Below are 22,886 nucleotides of genomic sequence, written 5' to 3'. Positions count from 1 at the left end.
GCGATGAAAAACACCGTAGAGGATGGAGGATGCTGATTTGCAAGGAAATCTTCCAAGAAAGTTTTAGGCTGGGCTGGGACATACCCCTATTCCAACCTTTACAGCAGCGCGTGTCGCTCTCTTTACACTTCCTTGTGTGTTTAGCTCTGATTTCTTTATGCTTTCCCTTCCTCCTGGCATTACTGAACTACTATTTGAGTATAAGGCATTTTACTGCCAAAACAGTGAAGATGTAAATTTACATCAGCCAGAAAGACACATTTTTTCCACCCAGCATTGGTTCAGTGGATGCTAAGCAGTTTTTATGAATGAAAGAGTTATCTTACATGCATTCAGATTTCATGTGTTGCATTGATTTGCACAAACTTATAATAAACAGGAGAATGAAAGAATACGAGTAAGATATTTAAGAATGAAATAAGTGAAAATTAGAGCTGTTAACATGATTGCACCATCCCAGGCACATAATACACATTGAATAAATGCACAGTATAATCTGATATAGCCATGTGAAATAATTAATATAATGATAGTAATAATTAACATACACAAAATTATGCAAAATTCTAATCCATGTGATACAAAAGATGTTTTTGTGTCAGAATTAATACACAGATAAAAACACACATTTCATTTGAACATATTAATGTTACATACTCTACCGTTCAAACGTTTGGGGTCAATGATCAGCAGATTCGAATGATTTCTGAAGGATCATGTGACACTGAAGACTGGAGTAATGATGCTGAAAATTCAGCTTTGATCACAGGAATAAATTACATTTTAAAATATATTCAAATAGAAATCAGTTAATTCAAATTATAATAATATTTCACAATATTACTATTTTTACTGTATCAAATAAAGGCAGCATTGATGAGCAGAAGAGCTTCTTTCAAAAACAATAAAAAATCTTACCAACCCCAAACTTTTAAAAAGCATTGTATAAAAATATAATTTATATATTTAAAAAATGCTGACGCTTTTATGTCAAGTTTCTAAAGCACAAAAGTAACCACAAATTATTACTGTTTTTTAATAAAAAATTATGTCTTTATTTCAGTATTTAAAAGGCATATATTAACGGGCAACATTTAGATTTTGTTGAAAAGATTTGAAAAGAAAAAGCAGTCAGATTACTATATATCAAAGGTCAGAACTTCTATATTGTACATATATTCATATCAGCTACTTTCATGAACATACAAACAGAAAAATAAGCATATATATAGAATAAAAGCTAAACTGTTTTGACTTGTTTGACTTTTATTGTCTATTCAACAGGCTTGCTAAATTACTAAAAAAGGTTATGGTACAAAATCTGGATAACAATATAGCAGCTTAACAAAAATTAGACAAACTTGAATTAAACAGTGCATTGCATAGTAAAGAAGCTATTCATATATGTACATCAATGTATGCAACAATACTGACTGCCACAGCAATGACTTTACTCATTCTGCTCTCTAAACCAGTCTTTGGTTTGTATCTTATCAATGCTTAACCCATCTTTTAAGACAAAAGAGAAAATAAAATAAAATACATGTAAAATACATGAAGTGTGTAGTTTTCATAAAACATTTTCAAATGTCACTGCGTTGGCCATTTCAATTTACAAAACCTAGTTAAGTACATATTTAATCATGGCACATTTCACAGAGGCCTGTATTATTCAGTAAAATCCTACTCATAAGTTCATGTATTAAAGATTTGACTCATATGCCTATTCATATGCATACTGTACTGTGCCTGTGCTGCTAGTAAACAAAATTGAGATAAATACTGTAGATTGAGATAAAGTCCTTGTCAGATTTAGGATTGTGATCAGATAAATGGTATTTTTCTTGCTGTCTGGAGTCCATATTATGTTGTTTGTACACTATTTTATTATTTAAATTAAGAGAAAAGTGTTTTTTTTATTATTATTTTTTTTTATTTAATCTGACTACAGCTGAACATTACCATATATATTTTATTCTTGGTACCAAACACACTGTACAAACCTGCAATAAAGTAGGATGAAAAATATCCTTAAATGTTTTGAAAAAAATATTTATTATTTCATTTATATGTTTTTTTGTGTGTGTGTGTGTGTGTGTGTGTGTGTGTGTGTGTGTGTGTGTGTGTGTGTGTGTGTGTGTGTGTGTGTGTGTGTGTGTGTGTGTGTGTATATATATATATATATAATCTTAATTATGTCAGATAACACTTAAGCAAAACATGGTCAGGTCAAAGTGTCTGAATAATTTTTGGTTCCAAATATCAATTTTACTGGTAAGTCCACTGTATGAAGAATTTTTGGATATAATATGTCACAGTTTACTTTATTTTGCAATCCTCACTTAAATGAACTATAATGTCCTGCACCTACTAGTAAAAATATAGTAAAAATATCAAAAATGTCTGAATAATTTTTGGTTTGACTAATATATATATATATATATATATATATATATATATATATATATATATATATATATATATATATATATATATATATACACACACACACAAACATATAAATGAAATAATAAATAAAAATTGATGTCCGGCCTCGGAAAATTGACATCTTCACCCTTCATTCAAATATTATAAAAAAATTAAGATTTTGTAAGCATATTGCATAGTTGTGTTTGGAGTCAACTGTTTTATTTGTGATAACGCAATAAAATTGTGCGGACATAATTTTTGGCCAGGCTGTCATACAAAGAAATTATGAACATGCAAAAACAAGAGAGAACCAATGAAATATTAAGAACTGGTTATGTTGTAGTCAATGTTTGTTTTTTACTTTGAGCTTGTTGCTTTTCTTTGCATTTTGTTACATTTTAAAACCTGTAGCTGTAGAGTAGCTGTAGTTTGCCTTTTTTTGTAAAATAATTTTGTCCCATAGGCTAAATACCTTAACCAAGTTTAGTGTTTTGTTCTCCCCTCATATTTATAATATTTAAAAAAAAAAATAATATTTTCCTCATATTTTGATGGTTTAATCGAACTTGTAGGGTCAATAAAAACTATATATATATTTATATATATATACATATATATATATATATATATATATATATATATATATATGATTACATTTGATTACTGTACCATATCTTATCGTACTTATCGTATACTTTGGAGACAGATTTTCAAAAAAAGCATATTTTATGGTAATTGCCAACTGATGTGTTCATAAACTCAAAATACAACATCAGAAATGGTTCTTGACCTCCATGATAGTCAGATATTGCGAAAGATATTTGTCCTTGAGACAGGTTGATCATCACACAACATCTGATCAACATCAGACGTCTGATCTCAGTCACAGATCCGAGCAACAAATCTGACCTCAACGGGCAATATTTCAGTCTCATATAAAATATTTTTCCACTTTAAATGGCTATGGTGTAACCGCTCGTGCCATTTTGTGCACTCCTGGGGAATTCTCATACATCTATGGAGATAAATGTGAGAGAAAAGTGAGGTCAAGTTTGTTTTTATGATATGTAGATAAGCTGATGAAAGCGTGCCGGTCATCTTGAGTCACTCACCCTCATGGCTGTAGAAATCCAGGGCAGAAAGCGTGACACACGGGTGTAGACGCCGGGCTTCTTGGCCATGGCGCAGCCTGTGCCCCAGCTTACCACCCCCAGCAAACGATAGCGGCTGGTCTTAGAAAGGACATCCGCTGCTACAAAAGGACCACCGCTGTCCCCCTGACATCATATGAGAGATGATATCACGTCATTGATTGCATATCAGTGCACAATGCCACACAGCCACATGACATTAGTGAAGAATGTTGCCCTCTAGTGGCCGTGTGCAGTGCTGCTCAGTCGATCTAGACCAGGGGTGGCCAAACCTGCAGAGTTTAACTTCTCAGCACACCTGCCTGGAAGTTTTTCTAGTATGTCTACTGAAACCTTGATTAGCTGGTCCAGGTGTTTCATTGGGGTTGGAGCTGAACTCTGCAGGACAGTGGCCCTCCAGGTGATCTAGACTGATGATGTCATAATTGTGCGGCAGATACCTGGCAGGAGTCGGTTCCTCCCTTCTCATAGCCGGCACAGAACATGGTGGTGGTGACCTGGTTGTCGTAGTAATCAGGACCGTTGCACACAGAATCGCTGATGATGGGCACATTGGCTTCCTGGAGGACGTTGGCTTGAGTGCCTGCAAGAAATAAAGAGATGTGAAGGAGGCTGTCAAAGTGAAACAGAAACACAAATGTTCTGATCTCTAGAATGCTTAAGTGAATATTCAGTGTTTTCAACCTAATGTCAACCATTGCCTTCAAGTCAAGTTGGAATGTTTATTGTTAAAAGAAGTGTATAATACAATGTATGTATTAGTCTTAGTATTATATAATGTATAAGACTATTGCGTTACTCATTAAGTGTGTAACTCAGTGTGTCGCATTGTCACTTCTTATGGAAAGTAATTTTGCCTTACTTTTTGTAACTATTGAGACACAGGACAAGGACATAATGTTATAAAAATTTCCTGTTTCCTGCGAATCCCATGTAAATGCATTTGTGCTGCAATTAAAATGTATGGAAACACATGTATGACATTCCAAGATTATATGTGTATATAAGCACAAATGCGTTTACACAGGAAAAAATGTGTCACGACATTCACAATTTTAATTTGTATAACTTATGATCCAGGCCTATTTGTTTCAGGCATGATTCTCAGCTACAATTAGACATTACTGTAGGGCTACAATAATTCAGAAAACTTGAAAGTTTTCCATTGGTAATTCAGCTGCAAATCGGCAGCGTTTATGTGCATTAATCTCATAAATATGATCATTCTGACATGACAAGGCTGGCATGCTGTCAATTACTAATACGTGACCCTCAGTGTTTATGAACAAACAGGAAATGTGTTTATAGTAAATGGAAGCTTAGCACGTAAGTGGGCTGCATCATGAATAAACATTAAATATACTAATATAATAAACTTTTCTACAAGTATAACCATTGTACTGTAACATTACATGTGCTAAAATTAGAACGTTCATTCGTATTATCAACTTAAATTAAAAATGAAAAATCTGAAATAAGTTGAATATTTTCATCTAATATTTACATTATATTTTACCTTATTTATTGTATTATTTCAATTAACAAAGATTTATGTAATAATTCCTTGAAAAAGATGTGCACTTTAGTAAACTTTAAAAAAAGAGTATTTATTATGGAAATAGGACTTAAGTACATCTGTAGATGTAATCATTATAATATACTTTAATTAGCTTGTACAGTATGTCATGTATTTAAATATATTTGTTATTACATTTGTAATGATGAAATTAGAATTAAGTACACTTAAAACATCAAATGACACAGTACAGTTAAAATTATATTAAAATTATATGTGTGCTTTAGTATGTTAGTCAACACATCAAAATAAGTGTACTTTAAAGTTTGGCAAACGATTATTAAATCATAATGATTTGTAATGTACTTTAAAGTAAAACTTTTAATTTGACATTATTGTAAAGTGCACTTTTTAATGAAAGTGTAATCTCTTTAAGCACACTTCAGTAGTCTTTTATTTCATTTAACACATTATCTAAAAGTACAGTTTTTTTGTAGTGTTTTGAAGTACACTACACATACTAAGCAATTTTTCACAAAGGATAACAACACTGGAATGATGTGATAGAATCAAACTCCAAAAGTATTTTATAGTATTTTAAGAATGAATTTAAGCACTTTTATGTGCTTGTAAGTACTAAAAAACAAGTAAGGGAAGTTGAAATTTTTGTCTGGTAACAAACAGCAGGTCACACACACGGTTACTTCAAGCACAATAGATTTCACACAGGTCACTGACACAAAGGTCAAAGAGAGACAGACAGACAGAAAGTCTCCGGTTCCAGGTAAAGATTATAAACACTGAAATACAGCAGTACAGTGACCTTTAATTAAAGACACAGAATGAGACATTACTAACCATAATACTCCATGTTACCCCAGCCGGTTACTGTACCTATCTGCCCATCCGCCAAACGCTGGCCGTAGGTAGGAAGACACACTGGCTGGATATAATCTAAAACACCAAAAGAGATGATGTCAATGGTTTTTACACAGTCATTTGCAATTCTATGACAGAACACTAGAGGAAATGAGGAGCAATTTTCAGCTTCTCATGCTCCATTTCCTTTGACCTTATGTAGCCCCGCCCCTTTTCAGCACTGCGCTCATTGTGTTTTTTTTCCGGTCTGTATTTCCACAGCGTGAAGTTAAGATCTTACAGATTTATGAATGAACCACTCATTTTAAAATCTTCCTGGTCTAACTGATATTTGTTATGATAGCCGCTTCAAACATTTCAATGCTCATGATAACTTTCATTATTTCTACAATAAGTAAATCCACTTCACTAGCTAATTACACTTCAACGGAGATGCCATAGAAATATACAGATCTACCACAAAAACCTCATGACTAAACAAAGGGCGCCAATGTGAGTGTGCACACCGATGTGAAAAACGGCAGGCATTTTTTAAATAAATATGTTTATTTGCACTACCGTTCACTTGCACTACTGTCATTGTGACTTACAAACCCGATTCCAAAAAAGTTGGGACACTGTACAAATTGTGAATAAAAAAGGAATGCAATAATTTACAAATCTCATAAACTTATATTTATTCACAATAGAATATAGATAACATATCAAATGTTGAAAGTGAGACATTTTGAAATGTCATGCCAAATATTGGCTCATTTTGGATTTCATGAGAGCTACATATTCCAAAAAAGTTGGGACAGGTAGCAATAAGAGGCCGGAAAAGTTAAACGTACATATAAGGAACAGCTGGAGGACCAATTTGCAACTTATTAGGTCAATTGGCAACATGTTTGGGTATAAAAAGAGCCTCTCAGAGTGGCAGTGTCTCTCAGAAGTCAAGATGGGCAGAGGATCACCAATTCCCCCAATGCTGCGGCGAAAAATAGTGGAGCAATATCAGAAAGGAGTTTCTCAGAGAAAAATTGCAAAGAGTTTGAAGTTATCATCATCTACAGTGCATAATATCATCCAAAGATTCAGAGAATCTGGAACAATCTCTGTGCGTAAGGGTCAAGGCCGGAAAACCATACTGGATGCCCGTGATCTTCGGGCCCTTAGTCGGCACTGCATCACATACAGGAATGCTACTGTAATGGAAATCACAACATGGGCTCAGGAATACTTCCAGAAAACATTGTCGGTGAACACAATCCACCGTGCCATTCGCCGTTGCTGGCTAAAACTCTATAGGTCAAAAAAGAAGTCATATCTAAACATGATCCAGAAGTGCAGGCGTTTTCTCTGGGCCAAGGCTCATTTAAAATGGACTGTGGCAAAGTGGAAAACTGTTCTGTGGTCAGACGAATCAAAATTTGAAGTTCTTTTTGGAAAACTGGGACACCATGTCATCCGGACTAAAGAGGACAAGGACAACCCAAGCTGTTATCAGCGCTCAGTTCAGAAGCCTGCATCTGTGATGGTATGGTGTTGCATGAGTGCGTGTGGCATGGGCAGCTTACACATCTGGAAAGGCACCATCAATGCTGAAAGGTATATCCAAGTTCTAGAACAACATATGCTTCCATCCAGACGTCGTCTCTTTCAGGGAAGACCTTGCATTTTCCAACATGACAATGCCAGACCACATACTGCATCAATTACAACATCATGGCTGCGTAGAAGAAGGATCCGGGTACTGAAATGGCCAGCCTGCAGTCCAGATCTTTCACCCATAGAAAACATTTGCCGCATCATAAGGAAGATGCGACAAAGAAGACCTAAGACAGTTGAGCAACTAGAAGCCTGTATTAGACAAGAATGGGACAACATTCCTATTCCTAAACTTGAGCAACTTGTCTCCTCAGTCCCCAGACGTTTGCAGACTGTTATAAAAAGAAGAGGGGATGCCACACAGTGGTAAACATGGCCTTGTCCCAACTTTTTTGAGATGTGTTGATGCCATGACATTTAAAATCAACTTATTTTTCCCTTAAAATGATTTATTTTCTCAGTTTAAACATTTGATATGTCATCTATGTTGTATTCTGAATAAAATATTGAAATTTGAAACTTCCACATCTTGCATTCTGTTTTTATTCACAATTTGTACAGTGTCCCAACTTTTTTGGAATCGGGTTTGTATTTGCACTACCGTTTCTGACTACCATCTCCTCATGTCATGTATATGCCATATATGTCATTCTGTATTTTTATCTTCTTTAATTTTATTAATATCATAAATATATTTATTTGCACTACCGTTCAGCACAAGCACCATATACTGTCAGGGAGTGCATTTGCACGTTCACTCTGCGCATCGCCAGTGAAAATCGATTGGGTATGAACTCGATAAACGCTAGCGATAAGTGAGCGATAATCGCCCCGTTGTGTTCGAGTTTTAAAGATGCTGTGCGCTTGTTTCTCTGGTGCATAAGGTCTATACTCTTAAAAATCTAGATTCTTCATTGGCATTGATGGCTCCATGAAGAACCTTCCATTACACAAAAGGTTCCCTGTAGTGGAAAAAGGTTCTTTAGATTTTTTAAATATTCTTCAATCTAAGAATAAATGTGTTCTTTTAAGAACTGTTTGCTGAAAGGTTCTTTGCGGAACCAAAAATGGTTCTTCTAATGCACCCCCTTTTGGAACCCTTATTATTAAGAGAACAAAATCTTTTCAGAATAAAAGCCAACATATTTCCTAACAACATTCTGGTTAACTATAGAGAAAACTGTTCATATGAGGAAAAGCTTTGTCCTTCTGGAAAAGTCTGCCGGTATTGTCTTTTGTTTCGACTCAAGGCCGCGTGGAAATAGAGGAGCTTTGTTCTCAGGACGAGCAACCTGAGACCAGAGGGAGGTTTTACTATAATGCTGTGTTCACCCAGAAAGGCTTGTAACATACCACTACCTAATGAAAAACACCTCAAAACAAACTCCAATTAAACTGCTGCTAGTAAAGATTCGTTCTTGTTACACAGAGATATATCTTTTATGAACAATCTATTTTATGAAAAATACCTTTTGTGTTAAAATGCCTTCAACATGATACACACAAAAATAACAACATCACATTTACTTTAATATTAAAAGGATAAAACAAAAGTTTCCAGTAATTTTTATGTCCACACCAAAAAGGCAAAAAGGCAGCCAATCCGAACAAATCAGATGGTTAACGTATATTTGAGCAATTAAATTTCACTGTGTATTTTCTGGGTTACACTTTATTTTGATGTCCCCTTTTAGACATTCTGTTGACTATAAGTAACGATGCACCTACATGCCAAATGTCTCTCATTAGACTATTAGTAGACTGTTAAGGGTAGGGTTTGGGTTAGTAGAATAGGGTGACATGTACATGCAAAGTTACTTATAGTCAGTAGATTGTCTGTTTAGGGAGCATCAAAATAAAGTGTTACCATTTCCTTTTGTTCTGTGTAAAAACTCACCAGTGAACTGCAGAGGTTTTGTCAGCGCCAAGACTGCAATGTCACGACTGTTGTCATCAATGTTGGCGTCGACGAATGGCAGGTAGCTGCTGTGGTAGACAACAGTCTTCACCTCAGCGATCACAACGTTCTTACGGATGGGAGTGTTGTAGATCGATCCCATCAGAACCCGCCAGCGTGACACATGACGATACCTCCTGAGGATACAAGCCTGAGAGTGAGATCTCACATACATAGACACTAACATTCAAAAGTTTTTGTTTTTGAAATAAATCTCAAAATTTTTAATTGAGCAAATGTGACAGTAAAGACATTTATAATGTTATAAATATTTTTTGTTTAAAATAATTGCTGTTTTTTAACTTTATATTAATCAAACAATCCTGAAAAAAATCTGTCAAGGTTTTGACAAAAAGATGAAACAGTAGATAGATAGACGTTGCTACTTGCTACCATTTTTAGCATGGAGTTAGCATGTTTAGCTTGTTTCTAGAAGTTGTTAACATGTTGCTAACATGTTTTAGCATGGTTTTAATCAAGGATAGATAGATAGATATTTCTACAATTTTTAGCATGTAACTAGCATTTAGCATGTTTTAACTTGTTTCTGGAAGTTGTCATTTTTAACACATTGCTAGCATGTTTTATCATGGGTTTAAAGCCAAGCAATTAGATAGATAGATAGATAGATAGATAGATAGATAGATAGATAGATAGATAGATAGATAGATAGATAGATAGATAGATAGATAGATAGATAGATAGATAGATAGATAGATAGATAGATAGATAGATAGATAGATAGATAGATATCATGGAGCTAGCATGTTTTAGCTTGTTTCTAGAAGTTTTTAACATGTGTTAACACATTGCTAGCATGTTTTATCATGGTTTTAAAGCCAAGCAATCAGATAGATAGATAGATAGATAGATAGATAGATAGATAGATAGATAGATAGATAGATAGATAGATAGATAGATAGATAGATAGATAGATAGATAGATAGATAGATAGATAGATAGATAGATAGATAGAATGGAGCTAGCATGTTTTAGCTTGTTTCTAGAAGTTTTTAACATATGTTAACACATTGCTAGCATGTTTTATCATGGTTTTAAAGCCAAGCAATCAGATAGATAGATAGATAGATAGATAGATAGATAGATAGATAGATAGATAGATAGATAGATAGATAGATAGATAGATAGATAGATAGATAGATAGATAGATAGATAGATAGATAGATAGATAGAGAAAAAAATATATGGATGTAAAATGTGTGTGTCACTCACTCAGGAAAGCAATGTGCAGCACTGACAATCCAGCGATCGGAAATGATGGATCCACCGCACTGGTGAACTCCATCATACTGTAAGCTGACCTGCCACGGCCACGAACCCTGGCGAGCGTCGACTCCTCCCACGATCCGCTCTTCAGGCAGCATACGACGACCACAGTCTACAGCGATAGAGAGTCAACAAATCATGTATTTGCTGTGAAGAAATATTCAAAATGCTACAAATTGAGTTGCAACACTTACCCTGACAAATCACCTCTAGTATCTGACCTTTGTCACATTTACTGAAACAGAAATGAAACATCAGAATGTTTTAGAGGGATTAACACTATTGCAATTGGTTCTTAGATTTTAGTAAGTGTTACTTTTTTGTTTGCATGATTAAAATCTGAATCACTGCTAAAGGTGAATTGTGTGAAACTGCAAAATGTTGACTGGGCCAGTCATAGCAACATTGGCTCAACCAATCAAATTAAGATTTATATATATATATATATATATATATATATTTTTTTTTTATATATATATATATATATATATATATATATATATATATATATATATATATATATATATATATATATCTTAATTATGGATGCAAAATATTTATTTATTTATTTATTTATTTATTTATTTATTTATTTATTTATTTATTATTTTTATTTTATTTCTTTTTTTTTTTTTTGAAGAAGTGTTTTATGCCGACCAAGGCTGCATTTGTTCGTTTTCAAAATTGATAATGGTAAATGGAAAATGTTTTCAAACATGGTAAGAATGGTAAGAATAATTAATAATTGAGCAGAAAGTCATTAAAAATAATGTAACACTGGATAATGTGACACTGGCGACTGGAGTAATGATACTGAAAATTCAGGTTTGTATCACAGAAATAAATTACATTTTAAAATATATTCAAATAGAAAACAGTTATTTTGAATTGTAATAATATTTCATAATATTTCTGTTTTTACTGTATTTTTGACCAAATAAATGCAGCCTTTGTGAGCATTAAAGTCAACATTTAAAAACATTATTCATAATTGTTCCAAACTCTTGATCAGTAGTGTAATCAATGCCCAAGAGAGAGGCCGGAAAGCATCTTTCTCCCTTGATGCCCAATTAAAATTAGCTGTGTATTCTAATGCAATACATTTTTGCCAACAACATATTAATCACAAATATTTCATTAAATTATAGATGATATTTTTTTTTTTTTTTTTTTTTTTTTTACCATTGACATTTTACCAGGTTTTGGTAGACTCTAAAATGCAAAATGTATAGCTTGCTAATGACCTCCTTGTTCAAAACAACAGTTGAGAGGAACTGTTTGAAAGTTTATTTTTTGCAATTCAATTTGGTGATGCTCATGGTGCATATATTTATTTTTAGGCAATGTCTTACCAAGGATAGAGGGCTGTTTTTATCTTCTTCCCATATGTTAACTCACTATCTTTTACGCAGAAAAAATCTCGGTCACCACCATTGTCAGGAGCACAAGTCACTGAGAAATTTACTGCTCTGAATGAAAAGAAAATTGCAAATCAAGACATAACTAAAACAATGAGGAATTCCAGACAATAAATGAATCTAACTTGACCACATGAATGTCTACACATGAGATACAATGAGCCTGGCATGCTTGTTTGTTACCTGATGAAACCCATCTCCTCACAGCTGATGTTGGCGACGAGCTGGTTGACGCTGGATGAGCAGACGTGTCTCCACCTCCGCTGGGTGGAGTCGAACACTCTCAGCCTCTGGTCAGCTGCACTCACCTGTACTGCAGGACATAATGAAGACAGTGAGCATGTTCATACTATTTTAGATAACATTTTCTATGTTGCATGGGAATGTTCAGTAAACAACCAGAATGCATTATGTGGAATAGTGTATACTACAATGTAATGTGCTCAACTTGACCTTCCATTTCCAGTGTGAAGAAAATGAAACGCATAGATTATAACTGGATGCCACTTTAGGAATTATATATGCAACATGCACCGATGAGCCAAAACATTGCCTAATATGCTGTTGGTCCTCTGCGTGCTGCTAAAGCAGCACAGACCTGCCGAAGCACAGACTCTACAAGAGCCCTGAAGGTGCGCTATGGTATCTGGCACCAAGACGTTAGCAGCAGATCTTTCAAGTCCTGTAGGTTGCAAGGTGGAGCTGTCGTGGATCAAACTTGTTGGTCCAGCACATCCCAAAGATGCTAATTTAGATTGAGATCTGGAGAATTTGGAGGCTAGGGCAACACCTTGAACTCTTCATCATGTTCCTCAAACCATTCCTGAACGTGTGCAGCGTGCATTATCCTGCTGGAAGAGGCCACTTCTACTGGGGAACTCCATTGTCATGAAGGGGTGTACCTGGTCTGCAACAATGTTTAAGTAAGTGGCACATGTCAAATGTACATCCACATGAATGGCCGGACCCAGGGTTTCCCAGCAGAACACTGCTCGGAGCTTCACACTCCCTCCAGGTTGACGCTTGTCGTCGTCCCACAGTGCATTTTGGTGCATTACTTCCCCAAGATCATGGCACACACGTACACAGCTGTCAATGTGATGTAAAAGTAAAAGAAAAAAATGGGACTCGTCAGACCAAGTGACCTTCTTCCACTTTTCCAAGGTCCAGTTCCAAAGCTTGCATGTCCATTGTAGTCGCTTTCGACGGTGGACAGGGGGCATCATAGGCACTCTGATTGGTCTGTGGCTACACAGCCCCATATGCAGCAGATTGTGATGCACTGTGTGTTGTGATACATTCCTCCATCATTAAAATTTTGTGTGACTTGTGCCACAGTAGACCTTCTGTTGGCTCGGACCAGATGGGATAGCCTTCGTAGCCCTCGTGCATCGATGAGCCTTGTGCACCCGACACCGTCGCCAGTTTGTGGTGTGTCCATAATCAGACCTCTGATGGTAAATTCACCCCTGCTGACCAGGAGCAACCCACAAACCTTGGTGTTTCAGATATATTCTGACCCAGTCAGCTTGCCATAACAATTTGGACCTTGTCAAAGTCACTTGATGGACACGTTGATTACAAGAACTGATTGTTTGCTTACCATCTAATCTACCCAGATCTTAAAGGTGCCCTAGATTCAAAAATTGAATTTACCTTGGCATAGTTGAATAACAGGAGTTCAGTACATGGAAAAGACACAGTGAGTCTCAAACCCCATTGTTTCCTCCTTCTTATATAAATCTCATTTGTTTAAACGACCTCCGAAGAACAGGCGAATCTCAACATAACACCGACTGTTACGTAACAGTCGGGGTGTACGCCCCCGATATTTGCATAATGCCAGCCCACGTTCAAGGGATTACACAAGGGCAGGCAGTATTAACGTCTGGATCTGTGCACAGCTGAATCAACAGACTAGGTAAGCAAGAATAACAGCGAAAAATGGCAGATGGAGCAATAATAACTGACATGAATCCATGATAGCATGATATTTTTACTGATATTTGTAAATTGTCTTTCTAAATGTTTCATTAGCATGTTTCTAATGTACTGTTAAATGTGGTTAAGTTACCATCGTTTCTTACTGTATTCACGGAGACGAGAGCCGTTGCTATTTTCATTTTTTAAACACTTGCAGTCTGTATAATTCATAAACACAAATTCATTCTTTATAAATCTCTCCAACAGTGTAGCATTAGCCGTTAGCCACGGAGGACAGCCTCAAATTCACTACGTCACAAACGTTAACATCCAAATAAATACTTTACTCACATAATTCGAAGCATGCATACAGCATGCATGATGAACATCTTGTAAAGATTCATTTGAGGGTTATATTAGCTGTGTGAACTTTGTACTGTAAATGCGCTGTAATATAGTCGACAGCTCATGTGGCAGGGAGCACGCGATTTAAAGGGGCGGCGCCGAGTGTAAATCAGTGCATTGTTAATGATGCCCCAAAATAGGCAGTTTAAAAAAAATCTATGGGGTATTTTGAGCTGAAACTTCACAGACACATTCAGGAGACACCTTAGACTTATATTACATCTTGTGAAAAAGCATTGTTGGGCACCTTTAATATGTGGCCTTGTTAGGAGATGATCAACAATATTCGCTTCACCTGTGACTGATCAGAATGTTTATATATAGACTACACACTACCATTTAAAGAAGTTGTTGTTGTTTTTTAAGAAATTAATACTTTTGTTCAGTAAAGGAGGCATTAAACAGTGACAGTAAAGACTTTTATAATGTTACAAAAGATTTCTGTTTCAAATAATGTATCGAGTATTAAAGGCTTCCACAAAATATGAAGCAGCAAAACTGTTATAAACATTAATAAGAAATGTTTCTTGAGCACCAAATCAACATATTAATTAAAAATGAACAATGCTTACCATCAAATAATCCAGTATCTTCTGTTGTTCTAAGATACGTGACTGAAAAGCAAACAAACAAAACAAGTGTAATAAGTTTCTGGAGTGACTGCAGTATTCCGTTGAATCAGCAGACAAACCGTTTTTCCGAAAGTCTTACCAAGGGCCCAGATGGCGGCTCCCAGACCCCCCAGTATGATCAAGATCACGGCTACTGCAGCGACCACCCGATACGGACTGAATATGGTCATCCCTGGACTTCCTGTAGGACGGAAACCAACAACGCTTTCAGTACAGGATAAAGTATGTATTTAATGCAGTTATGTGGGGTTTTGTGAATATACATGCCTGTGAGCAAACACATAAACCATGACAGAGCTGATGAAAAGAACAGAACCATGAACAAGATCAATAGTCCAAAGTCATCAATTCCTCTCTGCTAAAGTAAACGTGGGACTGAATCTCAGTGTCATGTTCAGCTCTCTCTCTCTCTCTCTCTCCACACACACACACACACAGAACAGTGTCAGCATGTTCCTAAACAAAATCCTACAGATGTAACCATGTCGGTGACCAATGCCAAAAAAACAGTCATATCCAGATCTGCATGCACTGAGCTTTCACATACTGTTTACAAGCACTACTTTATTCTACTGATCAATACATAACCATTATCCTAGATAAAACACACCGAATATAAATATGACTTTGAAATACATATGACTTATGTATCCTGCTTCTCAGATGTTTATGCTGAGAAATAATCTCTAATAATCCAACGTGTCTCCTTTAGAGTTTCAAAGGAGATCTCAATAATGCCATGCATATACTTTAATCAGATTTGTCAAGATAGCAAAGTCTGGAATCAAAAGTTAAAGATTTCAATTTGACATCAAACATTTCTGAAATATGTGTTCGGACCATAAATAAAATATAAATAGAATTATATATTAATAGCTCTATACTCTTTTATGACCATCTTATTTTTAATTTTTTTTTTTCTGAATTCTTTTCTTGACATCAAATAACAATAAAAATAAAAAGAATAATTTTTCTTTTTAAAAAATTAAAATGTAATAAATCAAAATTATATTATTATTTCAGAATGTTTTTATAGAATTTTTGTATATATATATATATATATATATATATATATATATATATAAAAACTGTATGTTAAGAAAATGACAAAGTGACAGAAAGAATGGGTAAATTTTTCTTCATTTTCACTTTGATTTAATTTACTTTAATTTTTCTTTTTAAAAAATTAAAATGTAATAAATCAAAATTATATTATTTCAGAATGTTTTTTATATAATTTTTGTATATATATATATATATATATATATATATATATATATATATATATATATATATATATATATATAAACTGTATGTTAAGAAAATGACAACGTGACAGAAAGAATGGGTAAATTTTTCTTCATTTTCACTTTGACTTAATTTACTTTTGCATCTTAATATTGTTCTTGTACATTTTGTACATTTTGTTTTCTATTAAAAGCCAATGATATGAAAATACAAAGAGAAAAATCATAATAGGTGGCTTTCCTTCAAATGCTAAATGTGTAAAATACTGTAATTCTGACAAAAACAGCATTTTTAAGGAAATAATGTAGTTTTAGATCTTGTGAGCTAAAAGAAATAGCAACCCTGAGCAATAAATCCTCCATTGAGAGTACTGGGAAAGAGATACAAGCCACAATCAAACCTGCATCCCCTGCATTTCAAGCACATGCCTTACTGTACCAATGTGCCATGGCTCCAACCAAAATAAACTTCATTGACAAGACTCAACATGCTCCACCTAAAATAAACAGGGATCACCAGGACCATATTCTGTGGGCTTATAATTAATATTTAAAGGGGTCCTATTATTATTTTTTAATTATTATTTTTACATTTTCTTCTTCCTTTTAGTGTGTATTGTTATGTTGAAAAAGGTCTACAAAGTTACATAAAGTGCAAAGTCCACTCCAAAGGGATTTATTCTCAATATCAGCACTGTTCCTGAAATGCCTTGATATAGCCTTGAGTTTTCTTGGGAACGAACACGTCACAATATTCCTCATTTAAATAACTCCCGCTCAAATCTCAAAAAATGGAGACAAGGCCCGGTTGAGTTAATTTAGTAGTGTGTTGAAACTCATGGTTATGGTAAGCGGCAAGGGGTGTGACATTTCCCAAACACGCTCGAAGCAGTTCACAACACAGTCACAACACAGTGGTCCAGCTGACCATTCAGAACACATTGTGCTTTTTGGAAGAAAGGGCTTCATAGAGACAAGAACTAAACAGAGCGTTACTGACTCATACACTAAGAAAGGTGCAGCAACAATGTCATATATGTAAAAAATAATGTGTTTAGAAAACATTCAAGCATGAAAACCTATTCTAGCAGACCCCAAAAACAAAACCAAGACTTTGAAAAAGGGCATTATAGGTCCCCTTTAATAAACCAAATAAAGAGGCATGTGTATTTTGTGAATGATGAGTTTCAGGTTCTGTGTTTCTGCACATGCAGATTCCCCGTGGGCCTGCTCATCACCATCACAAAACGTGATGTCCTGACTGTGAGGAAATTGTGCACGATCTTCAGACAGAAGCCCTGGTGTGATGATTAACAGTAGACCCATGCGACATCAGATCACTGCAGAGACCGTGCTGTCTGATAAGCTCAGAGCAAACAAACACACAAAATAGGTTGCCGCAGATCTGCATCAGGGCCGAACGCACAACCCTTTTGGTCACTACATAGAAAACACTCTGTCAAGACCTGAAGGTGTAAAATTGTCTAAGGAAAAAAAAAATGTATTGGACCGTTAAGAATGATGTGTAATGTGTTTATGCTGGAGATTGATGATTCACACTCTCACTGGTCACAGATGGAAAGTGATATTAGACTGACGTTTCTCACATGATGAGAAAAAATGTTGGTGAATGGGCAGCTACTTTTCCTTTCATTGAAATGTAATTTCCAAGACCAAGAGCTGACATAAGAATCCTATATTCACTAACATTATTTCTTGAGGAATAACATAGATACCCAGTCATCATAGTTAAGTAAAATCTAACATCATCACATGTGAAGTGAAAAATGTAATAATCAGTAATGACAAACTGTATTCTATCCCACTCATTACACAATTACTTTCAAAATAAATGATTTATGAAACTGAAATTGTTTTGTTGAGCTATCTGCTAAAAAGATATGGCAAGTGATTTAAAAGATGCAGAACTAGAACATCTACACTTTTGTTCAAATGTTTGGGGTCAGTAATTTTTCATTTTTTAAAGAAATTAATAATTTTATTCTTCAAGTATGTTAAATTGATCAAAATTGACAGTAAAGATATTTAAAGTGAATGATAAGAATCCTGAAAACAATGTATTGCTGTTTACACAAGAATATGAAGCAGCACAACTTACAACTGTGATAATAATAACACTGTAAAAAAAAAAAAAAAACTTAAAAGTTTAAGGCAACAAACTTATTTTTGAGTTTTCTCGACTTGTTTTTGTATAAACTGAATACAACAAGTTGAGAAAACTCAAAAATCTGCTGAAGTTTGTTGCCTTAAACTTTTAAGTTTTCTCAACTTGATTTTTTACAGTGAAGAAATGTGTTCTGAGTAGCAAATCAGCATATTAGAATGATTTCTGAAGGATCATGTGACACTGAAGACTGGAGTAATGGTGCTGAAAATTCAGCAAATTACACTTTAAATCATATTCAAATAGAAAGGAGTTATTTTAATATTTCACAATATTACTATTTTACTGTGTTTTGATTAAATATATGCAGCCTTTGTGATCATAGGAGACTTCTTTCAAAAACTAAAAAAACAAAAAAACAAAACAAATTGACCACATACTTTTGAATGGTAGTGTATGAAGAAAATGAGTCTTCTGCATGAATTAGGCAGTTTAGCATTCTTAAAGGGATAGTTCACCAAAAATGAAAATTCTGCCATCATTTACTCATCCTCAAGTTGTTCCAAACCTGTATTTTTTCTTCTTCTGCTGAACACAAAATAATATATTTTGAAGAATATGGGTAACCAAAAAGTTGATCGGCCACATTGAAAAAAAAAAAAGTTTGGTTACTGACATTCTTCAAAATATCTTACTTTGCGTTCAGCTGATGAAAGAAATTCATACAGGTTTGGAACAACTTGAGGGTGAGTAAATGATGACAGAATTTTCATTTTTTTGGGTGAACCAATTAGAATCAAGTATTTCAGAGAGCATTTAATAATATGACATTATGTATCTACATTAGACGTTGGACTGAATCTATATGAGAACTGTTGTAATTCTAGTTGTGAAACATCTTGGTCATTGATGCAAGCTGTTGCCCATGAAACATATCAGCGTATAAAGAAAAGGCAAAATCTGACCATCCATATCTCACTTTGACTCTCAACTGACCAGTGACGTTTTGTCCAAGCCTAGCTTTCAATAGCTACATTAGAGGTCAGAACAAAACTGAAACAGTGCGATGTTTTCCTGTTTGCGGTCTCTCGTTTCATTCCTGAGGATTTCCCCACTGCCTCAGACTGTTTCTACAGCACCTGCCATGACCCATTTGACCGGAGAACAAGTAGTACTTTTGTCTGAGTGGGGGTTTGTATGAGACAGAGCTTCTTCATGGTACACTGCTCTCTCTCTCTCTCTCTCTTGCTCAAGACAATCATACCTAGATGATTCTGGTTTCGCGGCCAAATTAAAACATCACAACCCCTTTTAAAGGGGGTTAAAAATTAACATTAAGCAGAATACAGAAACAAAACTGTTGTGTCAGCTCTAAAATGATCTAGTCTGGAAATGAATCCACTATAAAGGAATGTTTTGGCCCAAAGTCATTCTGTGGTTTGTCCTACAGTAGACGTCACCTGTGAGATATTAATTATGAGCAGCCAGACCGCAATCTACATGAGAATGCTAAATGGTTAATCAAGTGAGCAGCATGTAACGGGAAAACTACACTAAAAAAATACTGGGTTAAAAACAACCCAAGTTGGGTTGAAAATAGACAAACCCAGAGAATGGGTTGTTTTAACCCCGCAGTTGGGTTAAATGTTTGCCCAACATGGTAGTTTTTTTTAACCCAAGTATTGTTAAAAAAAAAGACAGTATTACTTGCTTAAAATGAACCCAACATATGTTGGAAATTAACATTTATTAATATGTTTTATAAATTAACATTTATTAATAAGTTTCATGAAAAATAATTAAACAATAAACATTTAATAAATTGCCTATTAATAAATGTTCACCTTTTCATTATTATTGTTGCCTCTGGTAATTATGTGTCTGATTTTTAATTCATAACCTATTTTGAGTTTATTTTAAGCCAGCCATATTGTCCTTTTTAAAGGTGCCCTAGAACTTTTTAAAAAAAGATGTAATATAAGTCTAAGGTGTCCCCTGAATGTGTCTGTGAAGTTTCAGCTCATAATACCCCATAGATTTTTTTTTAATTCATTTTTTTAACTGCCTATTTTGGGGCATCATTATAAATGAGCCGATTCAGGGTGTGTGGCCCTTTAATTCTCCTGCTCCACGCCCACGGAGCTCGCGCTTGCCTTGAACAGCATAAACAAAGTTTACACAGCTAATATAACCCTCAAATGGATCTTTACAAAGTGTTCGTCATGCATGCGGCATGCATGCGTCGGATTATGTGAGTATTGTATACTGTTATATTGTTAACATTGATTCTGAATGAATTTGAGGCTGTGCTCCATGGCTAACGGCTAATGCTACACTGTTGGAGAGATTTATAAAGAATGAAGTTGTGTTTATGCATTATACAGACTGCAAGTGTTTAATAATGAAAATAGCGACGGCTCTTGTCTCCGTGAATACAGTAAGAAACGATGGTAACTTTAACCACATTTAACAGTACATTAGCAACATGCTAACGAAACATTTAGAAAGACAATTTACAAATATCACAAAAAATATCATGATATCATGGATCATGTCAGTTATTATCGCTCCATCTGCCATTTTTCGCTATTGTTCTTGCTTGCTTACCTAGTCTGATGATTCACCTGTGCAGATCCAGACGTTAATACTGGCTGCCCTTGTCTAATGCCTTGAACATGGGCTGGCATATGCAAATTTTGGGGGCGTACATATTAATGATCCCGACGGTTACGTAACAGTCGGTGTTATGTTGAGATTCACCTGTTCCTCGGAGGTCTTTTAAACAAATGAGATTTATATAAGAAGGAGGAAACAACGGTGTTTGAGACTCACTGTATGTCTTTTCCATGTACTGAACTCTTGTTATTTGACTATGCCAAGATAAATTCAATTTTTCATTCGAGGGCACCTTTAAACAATAGTTAGGTTAAATAAAACTGCACAGCATGTTGGGCAAACATTTAACCCAACCGCTGGGTTAAAACAACCCAGTCCCTGGGTTTATCCATTTTAAACCCAACTTAAGTTGTTTTTAACCCAGCATTTTTTATATATAAAGGTTCAGTTACCCAAGACTGGATATATTTTCAGTTAACCCTGATTTTTATTTTTTTTATCCATTTAGATTTATGTGCTGTACAGCCAAATCACGTCATGTCACGTCTCGACACCTTTTGGCCTTCTGTCAAAGTAATACACGGACCCAAACTGACCAAAACAAATCGAGTACATGACCCATCACCTGCCAGCTCAGTTAATCTTTAACAAACCAGTTGTCTGATGTCAAAAAAAGAGAGAAACAGCTCAGCACTCACCGATCTTCTTCTCTGACATCTTTGTCCAACAGAAAACTGAAAAATAAGCTTGGAATGGATTCCAGTGATTCCTCCTCAAAACGTCGATTTGCTGCTTCTTTCAGACCTGGAAATGTTTAGAAAAGCTTAGAGAACATCATTTAAATGCTGTCATGGACAAAAATGGGTTAAGCAAGTTAAATAATCCAAAGTGCAAACTGAGAAAAAAAGGTTACAGTCAGTGCTGTTATTAACAATCACTGTAAAAATGTTTTCAACATAATGCTATAAAAAAAACATTGTTTCCCAAAATGCACCTTGTACCTTGTGGCAATCATTTCACTTTTTTATTTATTTATTTTATTTTTCATTAATAATTAAATTCAAACTGACTGATTCACCACTGCAGACTGTAATCCTAATTTTGTTTCATTTAACCCAATTAAACTCAAGTTTTAAATTTGAGTGCTGGAATGTTTTTAGTGTTGAAAAACTTACTTTTTTAATTTTTGTCTGTTATGTTTCCAAGTATGAATCTGTGATAATTTTTTAAATGTAAATTAAAAGTAAAAAAAAGAAAAGAAACAAAAAGCTAATTTTACATACAGTAGCCTATATAATCAGTAAAATCCAATATAACGAATTTTGCCCTGATGGTCCGTTAAATAAGGAGAAAAATATCTCTGGAGATGATGATTATTATCATTTTTGGTTATAAATTAACATTTTGGGAAGATATAAAATGAGTGTCTTTTATTTCTAGTTGTCACTCATTATCGTAAAAAAACAACAACAACAACAAAAAAACATAATTTTCAGCTTTACCTCTTTACTGCAGGTCCTCGAATAAACTTTTGAATTAGAAACAAAGAGATGAAGCGGTAAATCTGTTGTTTCCTCCAAATATCCGCGCTGACATTTCACTTTCCCCGGAGTCCTTCGCTCTTTTATTGTGTGTTAAATGAAGCTATTCTCCGCCAGTCAGAACAGCTCTTCTTCTCACTCTCTCTGCTCTTTCTGTGCTGTTCGCTGG

At 34.8% G+C, this 22,886-nt stretch overlaps 1 protein-coding gene across 1 annotated transcript; it reads right to left on the bottom strand.

Moving 5' to 3' along the window:
• Positions 1-3,022: 3,022 nt before the first annotated feature.
• On the bottom strand, positions 3,023-22,886 carry hpn (hepsin). Its single transcript, XM_048153648.1, has 13 exons — positions 22,679-22,886; positions 21,875-21,980; positions 15,268-15,369; positions 15,129-15,170; positions 12,412-12,541; positions 12,163-12,279; positions 11,005-11,045; positions 10,757-10,922; positions 9,464-9,660; positions 5,956-6,051; positions 4,022-4,164; positions 3,543-3,707; positions 3,023-3,445 (listed from the first exon to the last, which is right to left on the bottom strand). The coding sequence occupies exons 2-13, from the start codon at positions 21,891-21,893 to the stop codon at positions 3,392-3,394; spliced, it is 1,272 nt and encodes a 423-aa protein (XP_048009605.1). The 5' UTR covers positions 21,894-21,980; positions 22,679-22,886; the 3' UTR covers positions 3,023-3,391.

The sequence above is a fragment of the Megalobrama amblycephala genome, linkage group LG13, assembly GCF_018812025.1.
Source record: "Megalobrama amblycephala isolate DHTTF-2021 linkage group LG13, ASM1881202v1, whole genome shotgun sequence".
Taxonomy (NCBI): Eukaryota; Metazoa; Chordata; class Actinopteri; order Cypriniformes; family Xenocyprididae; genus Megalobrama; species Megalobrama amblycephala.
Note: the sequence above shows the minus strand (reverse complement) of the source record. Positions and strands in the feature narration are given on the sequence as shown.